General features: G+C 47.1%; 9 protein-coding genes across 10 annotated transcripts; 5 read left to right on the top strand and 4 right to left on the bottom strand.

Annotated features, from left to right (window-relative positions):
- Positions 1 to 8: 8 nt before the first annotated feature.
- On the bottom strand, positions 9 to 6,971 carry LOC117585889 (probable ATP-dependent RNA helicase spindle-E). Its single transcript, XM_034275644.1, has 10 exons — positions 6,682 to 6,971; positions 6,356 to 6,601; positions 4,237 to 4,967; positions 3,383 to 4,166; positions 2,734 to 3,320; positions 2,530 to 2,677; positions 1,331 to 2,470; positions 1,152 to 1,273; positions 868 to 1,086; positions 9 to 803 (listed from the first exon to the last, which is right to left on the bottom strand). Exons 1-10 carry the CDS (start codon positions 6,877 to 6,879, stop codon positions 671 to 673), a joined length of 4,308 nt encoding a protein of 1,435 aa, XP_034131535.1. The 5' UTR covers positions 6,880 to 6,971; the 3' UTR covers positions 9 to 670.
- LOC117585896 lies at positions 5,115 to 6,266 on the top strand. The gene has a single exon (XM_034275651.1). The coding sequence runs from the start codon at positions 5,150 to 5,152 to the stop codon at positions 6,257 to 6,259; it is 1,110 nt and encodes a 369-aa protein (XP_034131542.1). The 5' UTR covers positions 5,115 to 5,149; the 3' UTR covers positions 6,260 to 6,266.
- Positions 6,972 to 7,297: 326 nt separating the features above from the next.
- LOC117585902 (NADH-ubiquinone oxidoreductase subunit 8) lies at positions 7,298 to 8,276 on the top strand. Its single transcript, XM_034275657.1, has 3 exons — positions 7,298 to 7,361; positions 7,525 to 7,976; positions 8,033 to 8,276. Exons 1-3 carry the CDS (start codon positions 7,322 to 7,324, stop codon positions 8,192 to 8,194), a joined length of 654 nt encoding a protein of 217 aa, XP_034131548.1. The 5' UTR covers positions 7,298 to 7,321; the 3' UTR covers positions 8,195 to 8,276.
- A 50-nt stretch (positions 8,277 to 8,326) lies between these two features.
- Positions 8,327 to 9,292, bottom strand: LOC117585901 (actin-related protein 2/3 complex subunit 3). The gene is made up of 3 exons (XM_034275656.1): positions 9,155 to 9,292; positions 8,847 to 9,020; positions 8,327 to 8,785 (listed from the first exon to the last, which is right to left on the bottom strand). The coding sequence occupies exons 1-3, from the start codon at positions 9,287 to 9,289 to the stop codon at positions 8,432 to 8,434; spliced, it is 663 nt and encodes a 220-aa protein (XP_034131547.1). The 5' UTR covers positions 9,290 to 9,292; the 3' UTR covers positions 8,327 to 8,431.
- A 91-nt stretch (positions 9,293 to 9,383) lies between these two features.
- On the top strand, positions 9,384 to 11,428 carry LOC117585892. The gene is made up of 2 exons (XM_034275648.1): positions 9,384 to 9,910; positions 9,979 to 11,428. The coding sequence occupies exons 1-2, from the start codon at positions 9,536 to 9,538 to the stop codon at positions 11,350 to 11,352; spliced, it is 1,749 nt and encodes a 582-aa protein (XP_034131539.1). The 5' UTR covers positions 9,384 to 9,535; the 3' UTR covers positions 11,353 to 11,428.
- A 27-nt stretch (positions 11,429 to 11,455) lies between these two features.
- LOC117585905 lies at positions 11,456 to 12,108 on the top strand. The gene is made up of 2 exons (XM_034275662.1): positions 11,456 to 11,554; positions 11,608 to 12,108. Exons 1-2 carry the CDS (start codon positions 11,504 to 11,506, stop codon positions 12,073 to 12,075), a joined length of 519 nt encoding a protein of 172 aa, XP_034131553.1. The 5' UTR covers positions 11,456 to 11,503; the 3' UTR covers positions 12,076 to 12,108.
- A 9-nt stretch (positions 12,109 to 12,117) lies between these two features.
- On the bottom strand, positions 12,118 to 14,589 carry LOC117585899 (structure-specific endonuclease subunit SLX1 homolog). The gene is made up of 2 exons (XM_034275655.1): positions 14,538 to 14,589; positions 12,118 to 13,100 (listed from the first exon to the last, which is right to left on the bottom strand). The coding sequence occupies exon 2, from the start codon at positions 13,088 to 13,090 to the stop codon at positions 12,218 to 12,220; it is 873 nt and encodes a 290-aa protein (XP_034131546.1). The 5' UTR covers positions 13,091 to 13,100; positions 14,538 to 14,589; the 3' UTR covers positions 12,118 to 12,217.
- LOC117585903 (mediator of RNA polymerase II transcription subunit 31) lies at positions 13,206 to 14,611 on the bottom strand. Of its 2 annotated transcripts, XM_034275658.1 has the most exons (4): positions 14,538 to 14,598; positions 14,127 to 14,275; positions 13,849 to 13,938; positions 13,206 to 13,786 (listed from the first exon to the last, which is right to left on the bottom strand). In XM_034275658.1, exons 2-4 carry the CDS (start codon positions 14,152 to 14,154, stop codon positions 13,254 to 13,256), a joined length of 651 nt encoding a protein of 216 aa, XP_034131549.1. In that variant the 5' UTR covers positions 14,155 to 14,275; positions 14,538 to 14,598; the 3' UTR covers positions 13,206 to 13,253. The 2 variants fall into 2 exon arrangements, with proteins under 2 accessions (XP_034131549.1, XP_034131550.1); XM_034275659.1 differs by lacking the exon at positions 14,127 to 14,275 and having other exon boundaries at positions 14,538 to 14,611.
- Positions 14,612 to 14,997: 386 nt separating this feature from the next.
- Positions 14,998 to 18,387, top strand: LOC117585894 (serine/arginine repetitive matrix protein 2). Its single transcript, XM_034275649.1, has 6 exons — positions 14,998 to 15,324; positions 15,757 to 16,134; positions 16,618 to 16,736; positions 16,831 to 17,448; positions 17,514 to 17,863; positions 18,020 to 18,387. Exons 2-6 carry the CDS (start codon positions 15,904 to 15,906, stop codon positions 18,127 to 18,129), a joined length of 1,428 nt encoding a protein of 475 aa, XP_034131540.1. The 5' UTR covers positions 14,998 to 15,324; positions 15,757 to 15,903; the 3' UTR covers positions 18,130 to 18,387.
- The last annotated feature ends 2,236 nt before the right edge of the window (positions 18,388 to 20,623 follow it).

Here is a 20,623-nt window from a genome sequence, read left to right as displayed (position 1 = left end):
AAAATGTGCATTTTTATAAACAAATTTTAATGGGTTAGAAAGTGCATAGAGACGATGGAGAATTACAACAGTGAAAACTTATCATCGATGTCTCTCATCTTTCGATTTTACTTGATCAAAATAGTCGGATATCGAATAGTTATCAATTAATTGTTATTTCTTTTAGCAGCAATTGATTTTTGATTCGATTTTACGTATTGCCATCTGGGCGGGAATGGATATTCCTGAGAAATCTTTAGTTAATCCCTCATAGTCCTGACAGTTAGCTATCTTATCTCAACTCTCTATTTTAAATTTCTATTATTCGATTATATCGATTTTTCCAATCGAAACATGAACTACATTCAGCTATGCTTGCCATCGAAAGATGGCATTTTAAAGTGATATTCCTGAGAATTCTCATATTATTTGATTGATATTTATCTGTTGTCAAATTAATTCAACGATTTTTTCTATGGAAACGTGAATGCTTCCTTTCTAAAAATAAAATTTAAATTGAATTTGGAGTACATATGTATGTAAAAAACTGAAAATAATAATACTAATCCATAGGACTAGAGACCATATTCATTTACGGAAAAACCTTAAGATACAAACAAATAGCTGCTGCTGCCTATAAAGTCAAAATAGAATGTGTCAAATGTTGGATAAGTGTGAAAATGTTTGGACCTTAGTCCATGCGGAAGCCGATCTGCTGCTCACGATCGAGATGCAGCTGTGTGAGCAGATGCATACGAAGCTCAGGCACCGTTTCCAGTAACTGTTTGCACAGCCTGCAGGTCATCGGATCGAAGGTGCCTTCACTGTAATTAAAAGAGAGAAGATAATGTGAAATACGCTTCCTGCTGGGCACTCACAGAAACTTACAAATTCCGATAATTGTGCAACTCCTTGCAGTTCTCAATCAATGGAACGATAGTGTCGTTAGTCTCATTGCGCAGCTCGAGAATGGTTTGGTGTGTGGGGAAAATGGAACGCTTTCCATAGGGCTGACGATCCGGCACACGTTGCTCCTCCATCTTTTGCCATTCGTAGTCGGAGTTATTCGAATGTGACTCAATTAATCTTCGATTCTTGTTCAAAAGTCTGTAAAATATAAAAAACTTAATTGATAAAGCTTATTTCCAGCACACATAATTGTCGAAACATACCGATTGAGTGCGGAATACATTTTATTATATATTAAAACGCGATCGGTGAGACCAGCGGATGGATATAAGGCACCCTCAAGGTTGAAGAACGTGCTGTCAATGTAGTAGCGAATTTCATTGATCTGAAAGATTGAATATCAGAGAAGAGCCCTACTTCAGTTTCAAATAAAACTTCTTACCAGAGTAACATCATCCTCATCTATGTTCACATCCAAGTTAATAACCATATCATGATCTTCGTAGAAAGGTTGCATTGATTCCGAATGATGCCCAAGCCCGGCCAATATTGCCACATATCGGGTGTGTGTCTTGTTGGCTTTAAGCTGTGCACATGGGCAGAATATCATGGTCATAATGGCTGCAAAGCCGGGTATGTTGGGCATTAAGCTGGTGCCATGCAGATTCAAAATGCGTCCATTTGGGCCAGTCTCCTTCATTGTAGCTGCCACAATCATCTTGTCGTGTTGATCTTGGGGCTCAGAGTCCAGAAGCACAAAATTCACCGAGCCAGGATCCACTTTTATCGTCTTGCTGAGACCCGAACGCATGGTGCTGTATATGGTCGATTCTAGGGTGCTGAAGGGTCCCTTGAGTTGCAGCAGTTTGGTGCACTCCTGTGGCGGTGGCGGAGCCAAGTCCATATCCTGTGGCAGCTGCTTCGAGCGCAGATACTCTTCGTGCACCTGCTGCCTCTCTTGATTTGATATGTAGCCGCGGGACTCCTGCTTGCGCATCCGAAAATCATGATCCATGCGGGACATGTAGTCCTCATCGGTGCGACGGGCTAATTTCTGCTCAACTAACAGATCGTTGAGGTACCCCTCCTGCAAGTGTATCTTGACTGCAGCCACATTCTGCACCAGCGAGTAGATCTCGAGTTGAATGCGTCCGCGTTTGGCCATGGCATTTAGCATATCGTCAGCCTGTTGGGGCCAGGCATTAAATGTGCTGGCCATCGATGAAGGCTGCACCAGGGCCAGCCGACACTCGAACACCCGCGGCGGCAAATCTCTGTACTGCTGCAACAATTCCGGGGACATCAGACGCAGTTGTTCCATGGGCAGCTTGTTAATATCTCCGTAGTCAACGAAGCGAACACAAAACAGCAAATGACGACTGTTCTGGGTATCCACACGAATCACAGTGGCTCGCTGGTACACGCCCTGACGCCTGGCCAGCAGCATCAGCCCCTTGGTGATGGTGCCCGCAATTTTCACATGATTTTGCAGCTGCAGCGGATCATTGAAATGTTCCGACATGTTGGCAATGCAGTCACCAAAGGATTCCGGCTGGACGTAGAACTTGCCACAGCTCACAATCTGTCGAAAATCAAAGGAACAATTTGTATTATTGAGTGGCAATCCCACTTGTCGCTCACGTTCGTAATCCTTCCGACTATATTCTTGTCGAAGACAGACGGCAGGGCCAGCAGCTCCACGGCCACTGGCTTGGAAGGGGGAATCCAACGACCCTCAATGACCTGCCCTATATTGTTGGTCTGCACATACTTTAAGGCTCTTCTTGGTCTGAAAAGCACAAAACAATCAAACAGATAGAACCAGGTATGGGACCGCCAGCTTACTCCATTACAAGAATTGAACGCTGAGCGATCAATGCTTTCAGTCTTAGTGCCTTGTAGACCTCAGTTTTGATGCGTCCAGGGACATGGATATATGTGGAGCCCTCAGGCTTGCAGCCATCATTCTTGAAGGTGACAAAAACCTTCTCCGAGCCTGTGCCAAAGGTAACCTCAATGTCTTCGGGCGGTATCTTTGCCACGAGGAACAGTTCCTTGATTTTGCGGGTGTACAGCTCCCCCATGGTGCGGTCCGTGAACGAGGTAAAGTATACTGTGCGGCATGGATCCAATCCAGAGATCACCGAATACATACCCCGTTCAGCGTCTGGCGTTGACTTTGATTGCACAAAGTAGTTGGGATAGAAGGCACCAGCAATGACCACCTTGAGCATTAGAGCTTTCTCTCGATCATCGGAGATGTGGCCGGTGGGGAAGGTAATCGGCAACAGGGAAAGTTGACTGCAGCGACTGCGCAGCTCCTGCACCAGCAAATGCATCTCGCTCAAAGCTCGCAATGAGAGATGGAAGCGATTGGCCCACTGATTAGACGCATCCCTAACCATTCCATTCTCACACATGTTCAGGTAAGTCTAAAATAATTCAAACATAATTCGAGCATGTGCTGTAGTGAGCAAGAGAGGGAGCGACTTACCAAGTAGATGCGCCAAATGCCCACCAAATCGGAGCCAGAGCCATCGGCAAAGACATAATGCATCCAGTAGTTGTCGTCGTTCATAGATAACCGACCATCTACGTAAACGCCACGCACGCTCAAGCCAGCGGCGATGATGATTGTTTCCTCAAGGAGATTGAATACATAGCCCAAAATTATCATCCGACTGAGGTGCGTATCCAGCGGCAGCTTGGACATAATTCTGCCCCAAGAGGTAATGTCTCCATCCATGGGATCGTAATCGCCATCGACGGTGGGGTACATGGCACCCACTTCCTTGAGCATCCGCACGGTGTTGCAGATATCCGAGAGATTGGGCGGGGACAGGGCCAGTGCCAACAGCTCCACCGGTGTGCCCATCTTCAGCTCTTTGGCCCTGAGCACACAGTTCTGCAATGGCTTGCGCAGCATCTCCGGCACGCTATACTCCGAGAGCTCTCGATTGTAAAATGATTTGGTGACCATGCGATAAACGCGACCATTCCGGAGACGACCAACGCGTCCGGCGCGCTGGCGACAATTGGTCTTTGAGGCCCACACCAGCCGCAGGCTGCTAAAATTTGTGGACGTATCAGTGACCAGAACCTTCTCGAGGCAAAAATCAATAATATATGACACATCCGGCACGGTAATGGAACTCTCGGCAATGTTGGTGGACATTATGATCTTGCGATAGCCAGGCGGTGCTGGCTCAAAGATGTCCCGCTGATCGTCTGGCGTCATCAGGGAATGGCAGCGCACCATGTTAATCTTCATGTTTGGACTGCAAAGATGTTTACAAATCTATGAGTATTTATGTATATATAATAGTTTAATTGAAATCATTTTCTTACTCAAGTTTCAGCATTTCCGTGAGCGTATCGCACATGGTGTTGATTTCCCCAATGCCTGGCAGAAAGATGAGAACGGAACCTTCGCACAATGATTCTTTGTAGGTTTTGTCGGTATTTTTGTCGTTGCGCTCCATGTTGTCAATGACCAAAATGATTTTAATCGCTGATCTGTAGCCGTGATGGCTAATTCCTGGACTGTCTATATGCTCCATGTTGCCCTCCCAGTTAATGGAGTGCAATTGATCGCGATAGTATTTGTTCACAGTGTAGTTGCGTCCAGGGCTGGCGGAGATAATGGGCGGCACAGAGCTCTTGGTGGCAAAGTAATCGGATAGCTCGCGTGGATCAATGGTCGCCGACATCAGAATGATCTTTACGTGACGCGAGTTTGTGGCCAGAAGGCGGCGGATCACGATCAACAGGAAGTCCATATCTTGGTCACGCTCGTGCACCTCGTCCAACACAATGTGGGTGTACTGAGTGAGCGTCTTGTAGACAATAAGATTGTTCAGCAGCACTCCCGTGGTACAGTATAGAAGTCGTGTGTCTTCCGTAGCCCTGCACTGTCGATGAAGGCCCACTTGGTAGCTGCACACGGTGCCCTGCTCCCATTCACGCTCTTGGGATACACGATTCGCTATGGACATGGCGGCAATGCGGCGAGGCTGGGTTACCACAATGTTGCAGTATTGTTTGCTCTTGAAACCCTCATCCAAAATATATTGTGGCACCTGGGCGGGAGAATTACATTACAGTGCTGAATAACGGTTGTATTTGAATATTAGGAACAGGAGAACCAGTTCCAGCACAAAAAAAAAACAGTGCTCGAAAATACTTTAACCGGCCATTTGGCTTCTTATTTACATTTTGTACTGCAGAATGTGTTGAATAAACAAACTAAGCTCGCTGTTCGATGGAAGTGAATGTGTATGACGACTGCTGGCTGCTGGTGCAACGTTTCAACCAAGCAGCCAACGACGAGCAGAACGGCAAGTTTGAGCTCTTCTGCCGCTGCTGGCAGGAGCTGCAACTGCAGCATCTTTTCTCCGCGCAGACGAACCACATCGAGATAATTGCCACCACACTGGCCGCCCTGCACGTGGGCAAGCGAGTGGCCTGCGGCCGTCGCACCAATGGGCAACCACATCCAGCCGCATCCCGCTACCAGCGCATTGCAGGATTCTATCTACTGTACGTGATTTACAACAAGCAGCCGACACAGCATTTTGTCAAGATCGAAGTGTCACCAGACACCTGGCAGAGCCTGTGCGACTACGCGCTGCAGCTGCGACGTGACAGCCCGGACCAGAAGGACACTCAGCAGGTTAGCTACTTCTTCTGGCGCCTGGTCCAGCAGCAAGCTTTTCGCTTCACGGCCTTGGACTATTGCCAGGGCCTGGACGCCTTGGTCAACTATGACAACGTGGAGAGTGTTGCGGGAGCCAGCAAGCAAAGGAAGAGCGAAATGCTTCTAAAGCAGCACAAACCCAATAAGGTCAGCCTTATTTACGAATTGGAGGACCTTCGTAACTTGGACCTCGCCAGCGATCCGCTCTGCAAGCTGGAGACGGCGTATAACAAGCAGAAGGAGCAGCTGCTCGGGCAAGAACAGACACTGCCGCCCACTCGGGTCTTCAGTCACCTTCAGGAGATCTTCAGTGACATACAAAATATTTTAGGAGTCCAAAAGAGTGAGCAGAATGCTGATATACAGCCCACAACCTCCAGGAATCACCAACTGGAGCTGCGTGAGCGGGTGCGCTACAAAGCTATGTATGGCAAAGAAAAGGATGAGTTGCCAAAGGCGGAGGAAGCGGAGGAGGAGGAGCCGGAGCAGGAGCAGGAAGCCCAAGATCCGTACCAACGACGCACATCGTCGTCCACTGTGTTCCTCCCGCAGCTGCCCAAAGAAGTGGCGCGAGAGTACGAGCTGGAGGATTACACCGAGGATGAGGATGAGGAAGAGGAAGACTGTGGAGAGCTTATGGATAGACCAAAGAGAAAGCGACGCTTAAATAAATAAATTTAGATTCTCAACATAAAATAACTGTAAAAGAAGAACTAGTACTGATTTCCCACCGAACTGAACAAACTAGTTCGTTTGTGTTTCTTAGCTCACCTGCGTTGTTTTGCCACAACCCGTCTCACCCTTCAATATCACAACGGGATTCTCATTAATGGCATTTATGATCTCCTCGCGCTTTGCGTAGATCGGCAAAGCCTTGTCTCGATTCAGGTTGAACCTGTACTTGTCGTAAAACTCTTCATCGGTGCGAATATCGGGAAACGCTTCGTTCTCATCATCGCTGTCGATGTCGTCAAGCGTCTTATTACGCTTTGCCGCCATTTCATCGCAACTCAACAACTGTAAAACAAACATAAGCAAACAAAGAATTAAACAAAAAGCAAATGTAGCATTTTTAAGGTTCCGCCTCCCCCTCTTACCCCATCCATGAGCTCCTTCTCTTTTTCAACATATCTCTTCACATAGTCTTTGCCGACAATCTCGCGTTTGATGGGCTTTTTTGATTCGTGAGAATCTGTCTCAAAAGCGTGTACATCGCCCGAAACATGGCCGCGCGGGGCTTCTTCTCGCACGAAATCCCTGGAAAAGTCGAAGAAGTTCTTCAATTGTTCATCCATTTTGATCTAGGCACCGCTTTTTTAAACTCGTAATTCTAAAAATATCAAGTTGTATCAGCGGGCTCCCCGCGGCGGAATCAAACGGTAAAAAAGTATGACTGTGCCAGTGAAACCGCGGAATAATTATCGAATATACCAAAATATACCTACTAATTTTCAAAATATACCGTATGTATTCGAATTTATAAATTTTGTTATTCTAATTAATATTAAATAGGACTCTCAACTACTCACCAACTACCGAATTTCAACGATCCAGCCGACTAATTTTTGCGTGTGAGCGTCAAATATACCCCAGAAATATTAAAATATCAAATATTAAATATACCGATACTTTTCCGCGATATTCGTCTCTCATTGCTAGTCTCGATAGCTGTTTGGGTTATCGGGGAAATAATTATCAAACAAAATCTTGAAGTTTCAGCTGAATTGGGCCTCAAACATGTCGCTAACTATGCGAATTTTCACAGCATCGCGCAATGGTTAGTGGTTGGCAGTAAGCTTGCCTTGGACTCAAAGCGCGAAATGCGAAAAACCCGAATATTCCATCGCATTGAGTGAGGTTATATAAGCTTATGTCATAGCAAAACAAAGGACCAAAGCGGCCACACAAGTGCACAGAAATAACGAAATGTCTCCCCACAGGTCAGCGCATGTTTGGCACCAACGGTGCCCGCTTGCTGGCCGCTAAGCGGACCGAGCCCAAAGACATTGTTGAGGTGGCCAAGGGCTATGTGTACGTGAACAACAAGGAGCTGAGCATGGAGTTTGAGGACATCACCGACCGAGCGGCGACAACGATGTTCTTTGGCGAACTCTTCCGCGGCTTTGGCGTCACACTGGCCCACATCTTCAAGGAGCCGGCCACCATCAACTATCCGTTCGAAAAGGGGCCGCTGAGTCCCCGCTTCCGTGGCGAGCACGCCCTGCGACGCTACCCCAGCGGCGAGGAGCGCTGCATCGCATGCAAGCTGTGCGAGGCCATCTGCCCCGCCCAGGCCATCACCATTGAGGCCGAGGAGCGTGCCGATGGCAGCAGACGTACAACGCGATACGACATCGACATGACCAAGTGCATCTACTGTGGTTTCTGTCAGGTGAGTTGCAATTGGCGCATCTTGCAGTCCCAGGTTCATTGACTTTTTCCTTGCAGGAGGCCTGCCCCGTGGATGCCATTGTCGAAGGACCCAATTTCGAATTCTCCACAGAGACGCACGAGGAGCTGCTGTACAACAAGGAGAAGCTGCTCTGCAACGGCGACAAGTGGGAGTCTGAGATTGCGTCCAATCTGCAGGCGGATCATCTCTATCGTTAGTGTTCGCTGTACATATTAGAATGTTTTGTTTAGAACGATTTTCCAATTAAAATATCGTTGCCGTGGCTGCGTCTCAATAGACATTTTGTTATTGTACAGTGAGGACTGCATAAAAGAGCGGGCGGAACGAAATTAAATAATTTATGTGTATTAAATTTCTTTATAGAAGTGAAACTTTTCACCAGCAACACTAAAGTGTTTGCAATTCGATATTGGAATGGAGCGGGGCACGAAGCTCTACTGTCCCGGGCCAGCCAGACTCTTCTCCATGAACTTCTTCTTGGCAAAGCTCGTCCACCACTTGTTGGGCTTGCCATCCTCCGTGTTAAAGACCTTCTCCACCACACGATTGCCGGTCTCGTGGCGCAGCTGCAGCAGATACTGACGCATTAGGTCAGAGTCCTGTGCCGTTTGAGGCTTGGCATAGACCGCGTTCAGCGGGAAGCCAGCGTCGCCGGGTATGTCGAACTTGGAAATGGCCAGGCTATACATCTCCTGCTGTCCCTGGCCCTTGTTGGTGCATCGATTGAGCCGCTTCAGGCATTCGGTGATGAACAGCGTCACATAGATGAGAACTCGGTCCACCTCCGACTGCAATTGATGGAAATTAAAGTCATATGGATGTAGATATCTATGGCGCTATTGTTTGTACTTTGATTTCGTATGTGCGAAAGAATACATTGGCTTTGAAAAAGTAAAGTGACTCATCAATGATGTCGTTGTCCACATTGGCACTGGGCGCTGGTCCGCGCACCTGGGTACGCAGCGGCAGGATGGCCATGTTTCCCACCTGCGTGGGGAACTCCTTGATCTGGGAGTGGTAGGCCTAACAAGCAAATGAAATCATTAAATGTATGTAAATAACATTTTTGCTGTGCAGGGGGGCGGCCACTGAGAGTATCGACGCAAAACACACAAATCCTGAATCAGGGAAGACTTGTGACAGGTCAACGTACTCACCGGCATGGTATTTATGTGGAAAGCAGCAGGCTTTGTTACTAGAATTAAATTTGTATTGATATTTTTCAGAAAAAAAAACAAGTCAGTGTGACCTCGGTTTAGATTAAATATACCGTATGAAACCCACCGAAACATACCATTTAATTTGTAAAATATCGATATTTCTATTAAAAAAACGCCCATCCCTGCTTCGCAATGATTGGTATTTGTAACGTCGTATGTATCGGAAGGCGCCCATCGTCAGTTTGATATTTTGTTCGTGTGAGCCGGCGCGGCCGAGCTTGGGTTTTAATTTTTGTTGTATTCTTTGAATTTGTGGTTGTCGTCAATACGAAATATTTTGAGTCTGTGCGTATTCCCCTAATTGGTGCAATAAACAAGATGAATATTGAAAATGAAATTGTGGAATACAACCGCTTCGGCAAGGAGCCGGAGATTAAGAATGTCGCTACCAGCAGCAGACCTTCGCTACCAGCAGCAGATTTGGCTGAAAACTTGCGGCGACTTTCAGGTGATAAAGACAATTCCATTGAACAGGTTGCAATACTCCGTGATCAAGAGGTAAACGAGGACGATGAAGAGATTGATGAAGGCGGAGACGAGCGAGACGAAGAAGAGCACGATGAAGCTACGAATGAAGAAGATGGCTACGAGAATAACGACGAAACCGACGAGCAAGGAGACGATGAGAATGACGATGGCGAAAATGAGGAAGAAGAGGAGGACCATTATAAAGAAGAAGAGGAGGAAATCGCTGTAAGTATTAGTGGCTGCTAAGACTTTCTCGTCTAAATGTGAATTGTGAATGTTAATGTGTCTTTTAGGAACTTCCACGGCACTATATTGACGGGCAGCGACTCAACCCCTATTCGTTCAGCTTCAGAGTGAACATGTTCGCATCCCAACAGCCACTGGCCGGCATGGACTCGCCGAGATGTGTGATTCAGAGACATTATCCAACATTTTACACCTCATTTGCTGATTGGTATTACAACAGGGGCCTCTTGGGTGAGGAGGGGAATGTTTTGATGGAAAATGCAGTTCGAAATTGTTATCCAAATACCCCTGGCGAGAATGAACTCACCGATCCAGGGTTTGTACTCTGGGACAGAATGCGACGAGCAGGATATCTGAATGTGCCGAGCAGACCGCAACCCAGCGATCCATTGGATCAGTTGAGGTCCAGGGCGCCGCTTCCACAATATTTATCAGCAGCCAGCTATCCATCCGCCGGAGCTACCTATAACCCTGTCGGAGGAAGTGGCGCAAATACGATGTTAAATCCCTTCCACGGAATGATGTCTTCATGGTTTCGACTCACCTATCCGATTGCAAGTTGCAACGGAGAGCGCCACCCAGCTGTCCTGCATCCAAACACCGCTGCATATCCAACAGCAAATCATTATGGAGACAATGTGTCCAATGCTCGTGGAGGGTATCCGGCATCTGGGCCGTTATCCATTTCGGTTTCTGGACCCGTTTTGCCTCAATCAGAGCCATCACCAGGTGTACCTTGGCGGATCTATGATAGCTTGCCGGTTTCCAGTCAACCTGAACCTTGTCGCGTATGTGAAGTACCCATAGAGAGGCATAGCACTCCAAGTCCTGGCAGCCCTAATGAAAGTCATGGAAGCACAGATCTTTGCCCGCGTTGTGAATATCGACTCGCTGCTGAGGCTGCGGCTGAGGCTGCGGCGGAGACTGAGGCGGAGGCTGCCGATGGCAGAGACTTTGCCACCTTGTCTCCCTCGGGCCACATTGTACCTCGATCCTGGTTAATGCAAGTGTTTGCGATCTGGCAACATAATGAGCATAATGTGCATAGGCGGATGCAGGAAAACACAACGGAGCTACCCCACGAGATGGATTCACTATTACCAAGAGCACCCAGAGAGCTGGAAAATGGTCAGCCACACTTGCGTGGTCCCTACACGCCATTGCTGGCCCATCGCCTGGCCAATGCCGTGGAATATGGCCTCTTCACTGCCGCCGACGATCGACCGAACTCCTTGATGATGAGCGATGTGCTGGATCAGATAATAAGACTGCGTCCCAATTTTATGGACCCCAACACTGCCAACGAAGAGAATCAAATCACTCATTCGCGCGTGTCCCCATTAGACCAGCGTGAATTGAACATCAGAGAAGAGCAGAAGATATTCTGGGACGCGACCCAGCGTCGCCGCACTAACAAGTAATCCAAAGGTTAAAACTAGACATTACAAATGTACAAAACAGTTTCTAAAACTACTTAGATTTACAGAAAGGTTTCCTTATTTACATTAATCAGAATTCGAACTATTTCAATTTTGAGTTTCGAGTCAGTAACTTTTGTTTGTCGACAGAAAAATGGCGAAAAATAATAAAAAGAAATCGAAATCAATGCAAAGGCAGAAGAAGGTAACGCTGTGGTTTATATTTAAAATAATGTAATTATTGTGTTGGTTTTTTAGTCGGTGGCCAAGGACACCGTTGAAGGAAAAGCTGCCGAGGCAGAGGCCGCTCAGGCAACAGCAGCTGACGTTGTGGAAGCCAAGGCTGTCAAGCCACGTGTGGAGGAGAACGAGAAGCTAGCTCTGGCCGAGAAGCTTACTGCCGTCACTCTCGATGTTAAAGAATGGTCCGCCAAGAAAACGGATGATTCCATGCACTTCGATGACATGTCGACCATTGCCACCATGTCGCTGTTGATTCATCAGCAAATTCAACACATCCGTGTGGTCAGGAAGCAAATGTTTGAGCTGCACACCCAACAGGATGTACTGCTCCAGGCCCTAACCATTCATCTGGAGAAATTGCGTACCGCTGAGCACACCACTGTCGCAGACGGACAAATAATTGCCAAAACATTTGAGACTGTAAATGCGCAATTGGTGGATATATTCAGTGGCTGTTTGCCAAAACTTTCGCTGGTGGAATAGGCTGCCACCCAAGTAGGCGCAGTTCCCTAAAAACAATAAATATTAAAATTTAGCCCTTTTTTGTCGCAACTCTGTAACGATAGTATCGAAAAACGACTATCAAATTCTAACTGCGGCTTTGTTAATTTAAAAATTTAACACATTAATCACTAAATTCTTGGACTTCCACATCGCTGTCCACATCGGGCCCATCTTCGCTCAGATCCTCCTCTTTGTTGTCCTGCAATTCCTCGGGTACGCCCAGCAGGAGATGTTGCCGCTGCAGCAGAGCGGACCAACTGAGGCGGGTCTCGCACAGCGGACAATCGCCGGTAATGGGAATGTACTGGCCGGGCTCATCGCCCAGCAGATAGCTGGCGAGGCACAGCATGTGGCAGGTCAGGCGGCAAGTGGGATTGGTGCAGCCCAAGCGGGAACGTTCGGGCTGATCGATGCGTTGCATGCATAGGTGACACTCGGGAGCCCATGCCACAGGCGGGGCGGCGGATGCCTTTTCCAGTTTACGCTGCGAGGCGGTGATGGACACCTTTCCGCTGACAATCTCCATGTGACAGGGAATAGGGAGCTCAAACGCACGCTCATAGTCCGCTTCCAGCCAGCGGATGGTGAGTGCCAGACGATGCCACGGTCCCACGCCCAGCATGCGATTGAGGATCCTAAAGTTGTAGTCGAAGTGCGTCTCCTTGGGCTTCTTGCGCTTCAGGTCGGGGAAGAGCTTCAGGCGTGTGGACAGCGTGGGCTGCTGCCACGCCCACTCGAACTGCAGGGCCACAATGTTGTTGGGGAAGCCATGGACAATCATGACCATCTGCCAGGGCCCCTTCTTGCTGGTCTTCTTGGCACCACCGAAATCGCAGCCGCGATTATGCTGCCTGATCCGTCGCTTGGGGTTTACGGTGAAGCCCACATAGCACTTGCCACGATAGCGCGAGTCGAGGCTCTGGCTGCACAGCAAGTAGACGCCATAAAAGTGTCCCTTGTGGGCGATGGCTTCATCCTCATCATGCGGCATCATGCGTGTGTGGCTGTGAATGCAGTTTAAAATGGGAATTACTAAGGCGATTCTTTGCAGTACCAACAAAAGGAGACGACTAGACGGAGGACAGACGAGGAAGGCTAAGAAACGACTCTTAGACGACTTAGAACTAATTTATTTTGTTAACTTTCAATTGCCATCGTTAGTTTAAATCTAATTTGATGTTAGGCGCTGTGGCCAAGCCATTGATTTGTTGCTGTTGCTGTTGTGGAATCACTGCCTGTGGCTGGCCAGGCTCCGCTCCCCCTCGCTGCACGGAGGCTCCCGAAGGCTGGGCCTCTGCGGCGGATGCCGTGCCATTGCCATTCGCTGTGGCCATCATACCGCCCGTGGCTGCCGCCTCGCCAGCTGTGGCGGCATCGCCACCATTGCTTTGTTGTAGTTGTTGCTGCTGCTGCTGTTGTTGCTGCTGTTGCACTGCCGTGGCACTCTCCATGAGCTTGATACGCTTCCTGGTGTAGTGCTGCCACTGCAGTATGGCCTGCTCATCGATGAACTTGCAGCACTGCGAGTTGACAATCTCGCGGCGAAAGTGTTCGTACTGCAGGAGGTCCAGGAAGTACAGACACATCGGGTACATGAGGTATTTGGCATAGTCCGGCTCCTTCCAGTACTGCAAGTACTTTAGATAGTTGATGAACGATTGGTCCTTGAAGTAGCCACGTTGGGCCAGGACTAGAAAGCGAAAAACATATAGAAATGGAAGGATTATCCTCTCAGCTCTCAGCTTGACTTACAGTTGAGATAATTTGGATTGGAGAGGCACTGCACAAACTCGAGTTCTATTTGCCATCGTCGTTTCTGCTGCTCTTCGGACTCTATGGCCGCTGTGGAGAAAAGAATCGGAGCCATTAGACAGGACATAGGAATGGTTGTGCTTTCAAATAGTTTACTTTAGAGAGAGAGAGCATGCCTGCGGATTCGAATCGACAAGCGTGTCAGTAGATGTTAGTTAACATTTAGTTGGGTATATTTATGTTAGAATTAATGTGGTGTTCTCTTGGCGTGTACTTACTCTTACCCTTTCCGTACATTTTGGCCATTTTGATTGTGGAAAGGGTCGTGGTCGTCTCGTTGTCGGTGTTTTTGCGTTTATTCTGTTTCAGTCTCAGTTTGGTACTGTTTCTGTGTGCTACTATGTGGATGTGGCTGTATGTTTATGTGCTTCATCGAAATTGAAACGAAAATGTACAATAAACAATAACACACGAAATATAAGACACAAAAAAATGTATGATGACAGAGGAGGTGGGCATACAAAGGAGAAACACAAATTGTGAAACAAAAGCAAACCGAACACAGGGGCGGCACTCAAAAATATCAACTCGTCTACGGGGCACTGGTGGTATGGCTGTCGCTCCTTTTGTGTTGGTGATTTCTTGTGGTAAAGCAATTTAATTTAATTTTTTAATTTCTGTCTACAAACCGTAAGAGTTCATTTGGATTGGAGTCAGTGTGCCCGCAGAATTTTTCAATCAAATATCTTGCATGCCCCTCAAAAATATTACGATATTCCGAAAACTATATAATATAATATATAATGGTCACCCTGAATGGGGTACCGACAAAAGCCCTGTTTTCAGACTCCAAGGACTCCACTTCCTTGTTTCAATTTATAATTAGTATATATATAATCCATTATATTATTATGCATATTATTATGCGTGCATTAATTAAGCGATAAGATGTATTCAAATTTAGTTTGCTCCTTACTATTTAGTATAAGCAGGGAAGGAAATGTTCATAATTTTAGTGATGTTTACTTATAATAAACATAAATAAACATAATAAAATAACAAGGATAAGATATACAAGATACATTTCCGCGGTTTACCCAAGGTGGGCACATATTCGGTGTTTTTGGTATACGTCGATATATTTCTGAGGGTCAGACTGGTCACACTGGTTGTCTGTACACTAGCGTTGATTTTGTTAAAATTTTCAAACAAAGCGTCAAGAAAACTCAGATTTCAACAGAATAAACATATCTTATCGCATTCATACAACTGTACGAGCAACATTCTACAAACAAATAGTTACTTGGAAAAGTAATCAAACCGAAACCGACTACATTTCTGTCTGGAAAAAGTGCGTGTAAATTGAGACTATCGTGGATTATTTGCGCCTGTGTTGGTAATATTCACGCATCAGCGTGGGACATTGCCATTTAACGCTTCAGCACGGATCTGAAAACGCTAAACGGAGTCGCAAATGTAAGTAAAAATGGAATTGAACTAGTCTGAATGTATATGTGCATAAGAAAAGGCGTGACCCCATTTAATGGAATGAATCAGCCTCCCACGAATGTGTGTTTGTGTAGTTGTGGAAACTATAAATAGAATACAGTGGAGTCTCATAAAACGCAAACCTCTAAAGCCTGATAATACAATTTCGATTGCGCACCCTAAAAAATCGAGTGCACACTGTCCTGTCTAAATAACCCAATGCACGGCTGCAATTTGAAAATTCGTGACCAGCTGCAGATTTATTGGCGGATTGAGAGACTGCTCGCTCGCGTAGCTTAGTGCTTATGGCCGTCAGCTGCCTTTTGCAATTTGTCTACCTGTAATCGTATCCTTTGCCTTTTACATAGTTTTCTACCTGTCATAGTATAAAATAGATTTGTATTCGTTATTTAATTTCAGTTGCAAACCAAGTTTCAACCTCAACGCACACAGTCTAACTGTAAACGGAAATAAGTGATCGATAAATAAAAAAAAATCATCAAACCAAACCAACAAAGTTGCAGATATATTAAATAAACACAAAATACTACAAAGAACAAACTGAAAATGGTTCAGACCGGAATATCGTTAAACGAACGCTTCACCCAGATGCAATCCAGACAGAAGCTGGAGCAGCAGGCAGTTAATGCACGTGGACGTCGGAGTCGCTCTCAGAGCCGCAGCCGCAGGATTGTTGACAGCAATGCGGCCATTCCAGTCGTATCGGCGGCCAATTCCCGTCTGCTGCAGGAGTTCAAGCGGAAGCACACCGTGCAGACGGCCCTCAAACTGAAGCGCGTACGTTTCCCCAAAATCAAAATACAAACAGACAAGCCATGACAGATCAGATCCACAAGATATCATATAACTCTGGGACTGTACTCCATGAGGCAGCATTCGCAGTAGGAGCAGCAGCAGCAGCATCAGCTTGATAAATAACTGACTTGGCCAGCAGAAGGAGAGTCGGACAATGGACGGCAATCATAGACAAATAGGAGCGGAACGCCTTCTGCGTTGTTCCAGGCCACACAGTCGACACGGGTTTTGAGTGTCCTGTGTGTGTGTGCGATGTGTCTCTGTCGGTTAGTCCCTCCTGTGGTCCAGCCAACACCAACGCAAACTCCCAAAACTAGACTCTCTAGAGAGACTTTCAAACTCAAACTTGAACTCGAACACGCTCGCTGTAGAACTCCCAAAAAAAAAACACAGATGCTGCGCGCTCCTCAACTCCGATTGTAATCAAACAAAAAATCCATCCACAAACCTTATGCATCCTTACAGAGAAGCTTACGGAACACTGGCGGCGGCGTACGCGGATCACGCGTGGGCGGCATCAAATCGGTGCGCCTGGCCCCCAATGGAAAGCCCATGCGGTCGAACAATGTGACCCGGGTTGCAACGTAAGAATCCTCGACTCTAACCAATGGGCAGACTCCCACTGCAATGAAACATCTCTGTACATCTTCTGCTTCTACATATCCGCTAACTGTGCAGGATGCGTGCCGATCTCATAGCCAACAGCAATCTGACACGTCGTCGCAGCGGCAGCAGCACCCGTCGCTCCTCCTCGGCAGTGGGCGGCCTTCGCCAGCGACTGGGCAACCGTCGGCCCTCTGTGGGTGGCGCCTCCGAGCGTGTGGAGCGACATCAGCGACAGCTGATTAAACAACAGCAGCAGCAGTATCATCTTCAGCAGACCCGTGGACGCTCACGCAGCCGTTCCCGTTCTCGCCTTCCCCAAGTGAACGCTCGCATTGACCGCTCTCGGTCGCAGAGTCGCGGACGCAGCGCCGCCCCTCAGTTTAATCGCACACGCTCGCAGAGTCGTACTCGTGGAGGACGCGATCGTCGCCCGCAGTCGGGTACTAGGGCTGGACAACAAACACCCCGCGTCTCGGTCAAGCAGCGTCTGGGCGTGCGCCCAGGCCAGGGCAGGGGCGGTGCTGGAGCTAGAACCAGAGCGGGAGCTAACCAGGCCAAGAATCAACGCCGTGCACCGAGCAAACTTCGTGGCGTAGCCGGCGGGCGGGTGGAGAAGCGTCGCAATGCCAATCCAACGCAGAAGGGAGTTTCAGCTTCCCTCGCCGGACGACGAGGACGTCCACGTGGAAGGTAAGTTAACTTGCAGCAAAATCATGAGAAATCAAACCGATACAATGCAATCCTTACCTTTATAGATCTGTTGCTAGGGCCGCTGCTGCTGCTGGGGGAGGTGCTGCTTCGGGCTCCAATGGAGCCTCCACACGTCGCTCGCGCTCACGCAATCGCCCTGCTGCCGCTGCTGTCGCTGCCGCCGCCGCTACCCCGGGAAGGGCCAATAACACACGCAACCGACGAGGCCGCAGCGCTGGCGCTGTCAAGGGTTCGGGTGCCAAGGGGGCCGCCGCCAACAAAAATGGTAACAAAAGCAATGCCAGCAAGGGCAAGACCAACAAGGGCCGCCCAGGAGGTGGTGGAAAGCCAGGGCCACAGCAGCAACAGGCTCGTCGGGGACGCAGTCGTACTCGTGCTGGTCGTCAGGCTCCAGGTAAAAGCGTTACAAGTCATGAGGCGCACAGCTAAATGGACACCGAACTGGAACCGGAGGCTCTGCTGCAGCTGAACTTGGAATTTCTCTCTACACTTTTTATTCCCAATCCTCTTGAATCCCATTCTAATCTCATGTATTTTCTTGTACCCCTAGGTAAAGGCAAGGGAGTCCCACGTGAAGAGGTTAAACGCGAGGATCTGGACAAAGAGCTGGATCAGTACATGTCAACCACCAAATCCGAAATGGATTATTTGCTAAAGTAAACTCGACTCGTCGTTCTACCAAAGAAGTAGGGAGGCAGGATCAAAGGATTCAATGACAGAATGAAAGCAGCAACCACCGGCTTAAATAGTTTGTTTCTCTTAGTTTAATAAGTTACCAACTAGTTTATAATTATCTCTAATCGGATATACTAAAAAAGAAGCGCTGCCAGATGCACGCAGACATTTATGTTCTCTAAAGGAAAGCTAAGTTTGTAAGTTTTTCGTGTAAATATACTATGACATAACACTGTAAGTTAATCAAACTATTGAACTATTCAAAGCTTGTTCGATGTTAATGTTAAACGCATTTTCCCGAAATACAAACTAATTCATTGCTCAACTAGAAACAACGAAGATTTTTAGGGTTTTCCTTTTTTTATGGTTCCTGGAAAAAAGAATCGCATGTGTGCACGCCCCCATCGACGACCCCAACCACTTAACACATTCCAATCAATTCCCTTCTTGTGCAACTCGAAGATAAATCTATTTATTTTAAAGTCACTTTTTTGTCCTTCTTCTTAACTCAGGGATTTTTCTTTTGTCTTCTCTTAGCCCCCTCGTTTTTATACCCGGTACTCGAAGAGTAAATAGGGTATATTGTATTTGTGGGGAATAACGGTTGTACGTACAGAAGGAAACGTTTCCGAACCCATAAGGTATATATATTCTTGATCAGCATCAATAACCGAGTCGATTGAGCCATGTCTCTCTGTCCGTCCGTCCGTCCTTATGAGCGCCTGGATTTTAGAGTCTATAAAAGCTAGAGCCACCAAATTTTGCATCCAGACTTCTGTATGCTCACACTGTTACAAGTGTATTTAAAAAATGAGCACGCCCCCTTTCGCCCCCGCAAAAGAGCGAAAACCTCCCAAACCTACAATTTTGAAGATAAAAGAAAACTAAAAATTCCGTAGGGAATGACCATATCTATCAGATCACCAAATTGGGATCTGATTGGACCATTAGTATAGCCACAATAAAGAAATAAATTTTCAGTGGCTAAACACACCCTGTCCCGCAGCTTTTGTTGTTATTTTTTCACATTCTTTCATTTACACTCTGCTTCCTGCAGTGTGCGGCAGCTGCCTCTGCCTCTGCCTCGTCTCTGCCTCTGCCATGACTCTGCAGTGTTTGGCTCTAGGGAAGGGGGCGAGCTAAAGGAGCGTGTTGGCGTGAGAAGTGTTGTAGATGTAGATGACAGATGAAGAAAAAATTTAAAATTTGACAAATAACCGATTGAGTACAGATGTAGTACTGAATGCCGGGTATAAAAGTTGCGACGCGTAAGAAGCGTCTCACACGTCCCTTCTCGATTTTCCTAGAACTTGAGTGAATATTTTTAATTTCTGTGATTGATTGCTGTTTGTGGCCGGGTGGGTTTGCAGGTAGTCGGAGGTATCAGTGGATTGGATTTGGCATTTTAATTAAATTTTCCCAGCTTTCCCCAGTGGCAGTCTCTCACTCGGTGTCTCTGTCTGCAGATCTTTTCGTTGGGTGCAGAAGTGCACAACTTTGTTGGTGAAAATGCATTTAGTTGGTTTGCTCAAGCCATTAATTGAATCTCAATCAGCTTTCCAAGCCACCCTGCTCAATCTTAATCAGAGTCTCAAGCCACAAACTCAATCTTAATCAGACACGAAGAAAATCTTAAGCATTCCCTTTTGCAAACCACTAACTAAATCGTAGGCAGAGCAAGCGATTAAGCAAGCGATTAAGTGGCGAAACATGCTTCAACAAGTTGACAATCCGATTAGTTGTCAATGCTAATCAACCGCAACACCCTCCAAAAATGGCCATTACTCCACACGTCCATCCAAAATTAAGCCCAAACCCTAACCCGAACCATACCCAAAATGGAACCCAACCATCCGAAAATGGAAGGCAATCCGCTAATTAACACAAAATGTTCATTTGTTTCGCCTGCTAATTGCCCTGCCCTGCTCTGCTCTGTCCAGGATGGGCATATTACACCTCCCGGGATTCTGGATGCTGGTAGCCTCTCCGTCATTAACCCTTTGTCGCCTGTCAGCTGTTTTGGCCAGCATTTAACAATTTATAAGCAATTAGCAAATGTTGCTTTAGCAGCGCCTAATTAGACAATTCAATTTCCACTTTCGTAGAATTTATGAGGGAGCATGCCACCCACCAACAGTTTTTCTCCTATTTTATTTATTTTAGGAATCTTCTTTTTGTTCTTCCCTTAGGGTTAATCAGGGTTCAACGTCCCACCCCACCCACTTCCCTTCGGCAACATGTTGCAAAAAGGTATTGTATTCTTTTTCAGTGCCTCATGTTGCCAGCTTCGACTCCCCAGGATACTCCAATCCCCCCATACCATGCAATCCTGGTCACCTTTGTTGCCATCAAAGTGAAGCCCTCAATTTGTCAGCGTTGGCAGCTGTGAATGGCTCTCGGGCGCTCCTGGCTGGCTAAGTAAGTAAATAACCTGGCCATCAGCGGGGGCCCCAAGTTGAGGCTGTCGCGGACTTGAACT

This window comes from Drosophila guanche, unplaced genomic scaffold (genome assembly GCF_900245975.1).
Source record: "Drosophila guanche unplaced genomic scaffold, DGUA_6, whole genome shotgun sequence".
Classification (NCBI taxonomy): domain Eukaryota; kingdom Metazoa; phylum Arthropoda; class Insecta; order Diptera; family Drosophilidae; genus Drosophila; species Drosophila guanche.
Note: the sequence above shows the minus strand (reverse complement) of the source record. Positions and strands in the feature narration are given on the sequence as shown.

Excerpts from the sequence above, each read along its gene's own strand:
- LOC117585896 (XM_034275651.1), top strand. The coding sequence starts at position 5,150 with ATGGAAGTGAATGTGTATGACGACTGCTGGCTGCTGGTGCAACGTTTC.
- LOC117585889 (XM_034275644.1), bottom strand. The coding sequence starts at position 6,879 with ATGGATGAACAATTGAAGAACTTCTTCGACTTTTCCAGGGATTTCGTG. Across the intron at positions 4,968-6,355 it reads GTTGTGGCAAAACAACGCAG|GTGCCACAATATATTTTGGA; the intron begins GTGAGCTAAGAA and ends TCTCCCGCCCAG. Across the intron at positions 1,274-1,330 it reads ATGAGGATGATGTTACTCTG|ATCAATGAAATTCGCTACTA; the intron begins GTAAGAAGTTTT and ends TCAATCTTTCAG.
- LOC117585902 (XM_034275657.1), top strand. The coding sequence starts at position 7,322 with ATGTCGCTAACTATGCGAATTTTCACAGCATCGCGCAATG. Across the intron at positions 7,362-7,524 it reads TTTCACAGCATCGCGCAATG|GTCAGCGCATGTTTGGCACC; the intron begins GTTAGTGGTTGG and ends GTCTCCCCACAG. Across the intron at positions 7,977-8,032 it reads TCTACTGTGGTTTCTGTCAG|GAGGCCTGCCCCGTGGATGC; the intron begins GTGAGTTGCAAT and ends TTTTCCTTGCAG.
- LOC117585901 (XM_034275656.1), bottom strand. The coding sequence starts at position 9,289 with ATGTTTCGGTGGGTTTCATACGGTATATTTAATCTAAACCGAGGTCAC. Across the intron at positions 9,021-9,154 it reads TCCACATAAATACCATGCCG|GCCTACCACTCCCAGATCAA; the intron begins GTGAGTACGTTG and ends TTTGCTTGTTAG. Across the intron at positions 8,786-8,846 it reads TTCGCACATACGAAATCAAA|TCGGAGGTGGACCGAGTTCT; the intron begins GTACAAACAATA and ends CATCAATTGCAG.
- LOC117585892 (XM_034275648.1), top strand. The coding sequence starts at position 9,536 with ATGAATATTGAAAATGAAATTGTGGAATACAACCGCTTCGGCAAGGAG. Across the intron at positions 9,911-9,978 it reads AAGAAGAGGAGGAAATCGCT|GAACTTCCACGGCACTATAT; the intron begins GTAAGTATTAGT and ends TGTGTCTTTTAG.
- LOC117585905 (XM_034275662.1), top strand. The coding sequence starts at position 11,504 with ATGGCGAAAAATAATAAAAAGAAATCGAAATCAATGCAAAGGCAGAAG. Across the intron at positions 11,555-11,607 it reads CAATGCAAAGGCAGAAGAAG|TCGGTGGCCAAGGACACCGT; the intron begins GTAACGCTGTGG and ends TTGGTTTTTTAG.
- LOC117585899 (XM_034275655.1), bottom strand. The coding sequence starts at position 13,090 with ATGATGCCGCATGATGAGGATGAAGCCATCGCCCACAAGGGACACTTT.
- LOC117585903 (XM_034275658.1), bottom strand. The coding sequence starts at position 14,154 with ATGGCCAAAATGTACGGAAAGGGTAAGA. Across the intron at positions 13,939-14,126 it reads AATGTACGGAAAGGGTAAGA|CGGCCATAGAGTCCGAAGAG; the intron begins GTAAGTACACGC and ends TTTTCTCCACAG. Across the intron at positions 13,787-13,848 it reads CAATCCAAATTATCTCAACT|TCCTGGCCCAACGTGGCTAC; the intron begins GTAAGTCAAGCT and ends TTCGCTTTCTAG.
- LOC117585894 (XM_034275649.1), top strand. The coding sequence starts at position 15,904 with ATGGTTCAGACCGGAATATCGTTAAACGAACGCTTCACCCAGATGCAA. Across the intron at positions 16,135-16,617 it reads CGGCCCTCAAACTGAAGCGC|AGAAGCTTACGGAACACTGG; the intron begins GTACGTTTCCCC and ends GCATCCTTACAG. Across the intron at positions 17,864-18,019 it reads TGCTGGTCGTCAGGCTCCAG|GTAAAGGCAAGGGAGTCCCA; the intron begins GTAAAAGCGTTA and ends TTGTACCCCTAG.